The sequence below is a fragment of the Pollachius pollachius genome, assembly GCF_949987615.1.
Source record: "Pollachius pollachius genome assembly, chromosome: 11".
In the NCBI taxonomy this organism is placed as follows: domain Eukaryota; kingdom Metazoa; phylum Chordata; class Actinopteri; order Gadiformes; family Gadidae; genus Pollachius; species Pollachius pollachius.
The window spans coordinates 22,806,204-22,812,670 of NC_136944.1; the positions used below are offsets into that span (position 1 = coordinate 22,806,204).

Consider the following 6,467-nt stretch of genomic DNA (forward strand, 5'->3'; position numbering starts at 1 on the left):
CCGGCCGTTGTGGAATTGTCAACAAAAAGGGAAAAAAAGGAAAGAGGACTTACAGTAAAGAGCCCACCAGGAAACAGTGAAGGCTTTAGAGAAGTGGCAAGGCGAGGAGGAGGACGAAGAGGAGGAGGAGGACTAAGAGGAGGAGGAGGAGGAGGGACAGGCTGAGGTTGGAGGAGGAGGAGGAGGAGGAGGAGGAGGAGGAGGAGGAAGAGGGCCAGAAGGAGGAGGAGTGGGAGACGGGAGCATGAGGGGACGGTCCCGAGGACTTCCTCCTGTGAATGTGTTTGGGTCTAGAGACCTCTGACCTCTATCAGGTCAGAGGTCAGCCTGACGGCGCGACCTCTGACCTGCTGCTGTGAGATCTCAAGAGTGTCTTTGTTGCCATGGCTCGTGATTAATCATCGTCGATTCATCGATTCACGCTCACACACACATGCGCCTACACACTAACACACACACACACACACACACACGCGGGCACACACGGACACACACACACAAACAAAAACACACACACACACACACACTGGACTGTATTGTAAAACTTAAGAACCATGTCATTTTATATTTTCATATTAGATGATATGATGTAGCCCAACACGTGCCTTTGCACTTGAACCTGTTCCATGATGTCAGCCTCAAAGGAATCCAAACAGAAGGTGTAATCTATTGTTTATGTAACTTTATCTATTAATAGGACAGCAATATAACACTCACACAGGTACTTGGCACATACACCACACAGCCGTCTCGGTTCCAGAGAATTTACAGTTCCAGGGAAAGCCTGGGCTGGAGAATAAAGCAATGCAAGGGAGCACTAGCTTTTATCTTGCCAATAATACCATATACACACACACACACAGCATAACAAAAGAGGGTGTAATCAACATGTTTGTACATGTTTTATATGTTTATATCAGCGCTATCAGGAACATTGTTATCTTGATAACATTGTCCTGTGAGCCGTATCGTTCTGGTTTGATATTCAAAGCAATCGGTATTCATGAGTTTCTTGGAAGTGTTTCTCAATGCGCCAGCGTTTCCTCCGAATCAGTCACCAACTTCTTTCCCCGGGCGGCGCTGATTGATGGGAGCTCTTCTGAGTTCTTCTTAGTCGTTTATCTAGTGTCAAAACCCTCTTCTGGGAATTTAATTAGAAATAAGAACTGCAATTTCCTCTGAATGTATATCATGTGAATGTGTTTGAGATTCAAAAGAAACAAAAGATTGTCAAAAAAAAGACATTATTTGGAATATAATGTTTGAATTCCACGATAATTCAGTTTCCGACCTACTCTGTGCCGACCCAATATTCCGGAGAAGTGTTTACATTCAAACCCTTTCCGCACGTCCGCCATAGCAGCGGAATTCCCGGTTCTTGCGAATTGCGCCGACCCGTGTCCGCGGACATACACACAGCGGGACACACGCACACCTTCCCAAACCAGTGGGAAATCATTCAGGGCCCCCATCACTAATCCCTATCTGGGACCGAAGCCCGGGGGGGGGGGGGGGGGGGAAGAGGCTAAGCCCAAACCCCCCCCGAGCCTCGCTGTAAGCATGTGCCTGTGTGCGTGCGTGTTCGCGTGTGTGTGTGCGTGTGTGTGTATTTAGGTAAGTGTGTGGCATTAGTAGGTGTGTGTGTGTGTGTGTGTGTCCGTGAGTGTGTGCGTGTGAGGGCAGAGGAAGCGTTTAAGTGGCGTGGCGGTGTTGGTGGGGTGTATAAGTAGGGGCGATTGGGCAGCAGGCAGCCCTTCCAGTAAGTGGGCGGCCTGGAGGTGATTGCAGGTTCCCGGTCACCCAGAGCCTCCTGAACCCACTCGCCTTCCAGGATCCACCGGAGCGGAGCCAGACCGGCCCAGACCGGCCCAGACCGCTCGAGGGCAAGGGGTCTGCTGCACTGCAGATCACCTCGCACACTAACACAAATACACACACACACACACAGACACGCATGCAGACACACACACATGTAGACACACACAAACACGCATGCAGACACATGTAGACACACCAAACACGCATGCAGACACACACACACACACACTTCTGCTAACCCTGGTGTATGCTCTGATGGAGAACAGAGGAATCAGTAGACTAGATAAAACCATCCCATCATCTGTCGTCTCAAATACCGCAGAGTCATTCATTCAGCAAAGTAATGAACACATGAACGTTGTTACGTACAAAAATATTGCTTTTATTATAAATTATTGAAATGTTGATAGAAATATAAATATGTGCAATGTCTTCTTGTTCTGACCAATCGTCTATCAGCCCTGCCAGGCAGTGTGTCTGGCAATGTTGTCTTTATAAAAGACGACAAAAAACAGTTTTACATTTCGTCTATAGCAATGTAAACATAGTGTTGTCTTAAGGTCGTAGTCATCAGTGACCCTGTTTCTCTTCTTTCTCAGAGGGAAAACTCTAATCGTATACATTCACGTTGTCCGTCAACAAACACTAACACTGGTTCGTTTAGGCCTAACGAGTTCGACACAGGGACTCCGTCGTACCGACAAACTGGCACGTCATCAACACCCGATATCTGAGGCAAGTTTGGCTTGGCTATAAAACCGATAAATAAACAAATCAAAACCACATTGTTCTGTCCTTCTGGCTTTCAGAGAGAGGGTACAAAACTGAGTTGTGCGTCGACACACCGCGTCTCCGTGTGTGTCACTGTTTATCCTACGTGTCTCCCCCCCCGCCCTCTGGGGCAGTCAGAGGTCTGCGAGGAGCGTCTGAATCAGAGGTCGGGTTTCCGCTCCTCCCGGATCGTTCGGTGTTCCCGTGTCCGTGAGCGCTCCGGTACGCGGCCAACACCAACAGGCCGGTCCAGTCATGTGAGCCGCGGGGATGTGCGTGTCTGTCCGGGCCCACGTCACCATGGTAACCGTGGTCAGCAGCGGCGGTGGTCGGAGAGGGAAGCCGTGTGTCATGGAACCCAGGCGACTGACGCTGAGCCACGGGTTTACAGGAAGTGATGTCAGACACAGCCACTGGCACAGGGCCGCTGTTGTTCTCTGGTTTCTCTCGGTCGGTCCATAGCAGCGGTCTCTCTTATTCCATCCTGTCTCTCTGGAGCGTGTGAGGGGCCTTCTGTCTCTCTGTCCCTCCTGGGACTCCAGGGTTTAGCGTGGAGGGTCCTAAGCTCCATGGAGCCACGTCGGCCCCCCAGCCATGGGGGGCCCCGGCCTGACCCCTCCTCGCCCTCCACTGTCCATCAGGGCTCCGTGTCCGGGGGGTCGTGTCCCACGCCCCCGTGGGTGCCAAGCTTTGCGGCTTCGCGGCATCCCGCCTGCGACCGTGCAGTTCCTCTCTGCGGTTCTCAAGATTCCCGGCAGGGGTGGGGGGGTGGGGTGGGGTTGGGGGTTGCCGTGTCCTAGATGGGGGCGTCGTACTCCTGCAGGAACTCCTTGAGCGTGTGCGGCAGCTGCTCGCTCCTGGACGCGGCGTCCAGGTGTCCGTTCACCGTCTTCCTGCAGAGGTGTTGCAGGGTGGAGAGCGTGGAGGGGAGGGGCCTCAGCAGCTCCAGGGGGGTCTTCACGCCGCCCGAGTAGATGTAGTAGCTGTTCCCGCCGCCGCCGCCGCCGCCGCCGCAGCGCCCGTTCCCCACGCCGCTGGCGCCCCCCCGGCCGTGGGACATGTAGTAGTGCACCAGCTGCAGCACGCAGCCGAAGCGGGGCGCGGCATGGGCGCTCTTGGCGTCCGTCTGCAGGAAGAAGGAGGCGGCGTCGCACTGGACGCGCAGGTTCTTGGTGTCGGCCGCCGTGCGCACGCTGAGCGTGAAGAAGTGGCGGTGGTCCGAGCTGTCGCGCACCAGGAAGGTGCCAGGGGCCTCGGGGGAGAGCAGAGCGTTGGCGTCCTTGCCCGTGATGGCGCCCCAGTAGAACCCGCTCTCCTGCAGCTTGCGCAGCGAGGTGAGCACCAGCGTGTACTGGGGCCGGCCGCTGAAGGTCTTGTAGCGCTGGGGCAGCCGCGCGCTGGGCTCCAAGGGGACGACGCTCATTGCTGAGGTTAGCTTGCTGTAAGTGACCATGGCTCTGAACCCCGGACTCTGGACTGGACGAGCGCAGGTAGGGTCAGCGGGGGCTACAACCTGGGGCAGAGAGAGAGGAGGGGGTTGGTTAAAGGGCTGTTTGAAGGCAGGCGTTTCGCGGGTAAAAGTTTTAAATAAACTGAAAATACTTTTTAGTCAAAAATGTATTGAATAGGTTACACATATTAAAAACACTTGTTTAACTGCCTTGTGTAAACAGTCTGAAGGCAGACGTTTTGGTGAAAACGTTAAAAATAACCAAAAATGTAATTTACCTAAATGAATTGAATAGGCTACACATATAGAAAAAAAACGTTTAACTGGCTTTCCCATAAAAATGCTCGTGATTAAAAAGGTCCATAGTCTACATACAGTAGACCTAGAGCAGGTTATAGAAAGGGTTATAGTACATGGATCCAGTCAAAAAAGACGAACTAGTAAACCAGTGATTGTTTCCAGAGATAAACCAGTAAACCAGTGAGTGTTTCCAGAGATAAACCAGTAAAGCGTTTCCAGTTAATTGACCTGCCTGTCATCAGTGCTCGGTAACTACGGGCTTCCCTTCCAGTAAAGACGCCTAATCTTGGTTGCGCAATTTGCATATGACATGCTCTCTCTCCGTCTCCCACTTAGGGACACTTTTAGAAAATGACCGTCTGCCGAATGTGTAAACTAGATAAGTGGACGATTTAGCGAAGCAAGACATAATAATTAGTCTACTTAAAAAGTTCTATGCTGACAAAATAAAACGAAGAGACAACAACAACAACAACGAAAGACAAGCCGAATGAAAGCCGTTCTTACCTCTGCTTTTCTTCAAATGCGCTACTTTAAAAAGATATCCGAATGTCGGCCAGTTTTTAGTATTCCGAGCGTAGGAGAGGTGTGCAGCTCTGTGTTTTCACGCTGAGGTGTTCGGTCCCGGTCGTGTCTTTATAGCTTTCTTCCAGGTCGGAGGAGGTCTTGTCGGATGGCTCCGCCCCTCTTCCTAGAAGGGGCGGCGGTGTCTGGCGCGGGGCGAGACCTTTATTTCTGGGACGTCTCCCTCCCTCCCTCCCTCCCTCGTATGGGCTGGGCTCAAAGCAATTACGTTGTTAATATTTATGTGTTGCTAAGAAATAAAGATGATTTCTCTTTTTTTCCGATTTGTTATCAATATCCCACGGCGTGTCTTTCACACGATCACACAGCCGCTAAAGACACTCAGTGGTGGTGTGATGAATAGACACTATGTCTCACAGATAGTGAAAGTTTGAAGGGAATCTCACCACCATTGTGGCTTTCCTTCCGAGAAATGCTGTGTTACAAAGTCACTGCGACTCACCCGTCTCCATTGACCGTAGACTAAAAGGCTTTCGACTCTTCTTCCAGTAGGGGGCGCATTACATTTTTTGCTTCATTTTCTAAACATGCAACAGGTGATTCTTGTTGGAAGTTATAACGTTTTATTAGACTTTGGTCTGATGTGTTATAGATGTAATTTACTATTTTTACGTGTTATTAACGTTTACAAAAAAATACAATGGGTCAAAGTCTCATTCAATTCTTCATGCAAACTGTTTAGCAATTATACCTAATGATGTGTGACTGCAAATGTGTGCGTGCTTGCACATGTGTGCGTGCGTGTGTTCGCACGTGCACCTGCATGTGTGCGTGCGACGTCGCACTCACGCACAAACAAGTGCCTGTTTGTGCGTGAGTGTGTGCACGACGTGCACGTGTGCATCTGCAAGTGTGTGTGTGTGTGTGTGTGTGTGTGTGCGTGCGTGCGTGTATGTGATTGTGTCGCTGTGTGTTAGCATAAGACAGCCAGGGAGAGCGGCTTCAGCAGGCTAGGAGCAGGCGGTTTGGACAGAGGGCTGACACACGCCAGAGTCATCAGACGGACTGGTGCCATTGCCGCGGTGACTCAGGGGGTGATAGCGCCTTTCTGCGTTTGAAGCTCAGCGCCCTGGGGGGGAGTGTCTGTCTTACTTCACCTTCCCAACAGCATTTTACTCATGCCTAGATTTCCCGCCCAGGAAGAAGGTCAGCAGCACCGTTCGGGTTTGCCTCACCCCTCCGAGTCAGCAGCTTTGAGGAGGTGGGGTTCCGGTGTCTGAGGCCTGAACGCCGCAACAAGCGATGTCGTGTGTCAAATTCACAACAGGGAGGCCTTCTCGGCCTCCTCAGACGAGGCCACACACCGGGGGTCAGCCTCGTCACAGCCTCCTCAGACGAGCTCAGCTTCCTCAAAGCGCCGTCAAGGCGATGACCCCCCCCGCCCCCGTGAGCTCCGGCCCGTGCCAGCTGTGTGGCGTGACTCAGGGGGGGGGGCGGTCCTCTGACCGGCACAATGGGGGAGAACAGGGCAGCGGCTTCCAGAAACCTGCTGCATCCTCACAGTGAGCCATGGGGCCGTCGCGCGTCAGGGCCAGGCTGCGGC

At 52.2% G+C, this 6,467-nt stretch overlaps 1 protein-coding gene across 1 annotated transcript; it reads right to left on the reverse strand.

Annotated features, from left to right (window-relative positions):
• Positions 1 to 2,185: 2,185 nt before the first annotated feature.
• Positions 2,186 to 4,967, reverse strand: socs3a (suppressor of cytokine signaling 3a). The gene is made up of 2 exons (XM_079746567.1): positions 4,847 to 4,967; positions 2,186 to 4,102 (listed from the first exon to the last, which is right to left on the reverse strand). Exon 2 carries the CDS (start codon positions 4,040 to 4,042, stop codon positions 3,386 to 3,388), a length of 657 nt encoding a protein of 218 aa, XP_079602693.1. The 5' UTR covers positions 4,043 to 4,102; positions 4,847 to 4,967; the 3' UTR covers positions 2,186 to 3,385.
• Between the last annotated feature and the right edge of the window lie 1,500 nt (positions 4,968 to 6,467).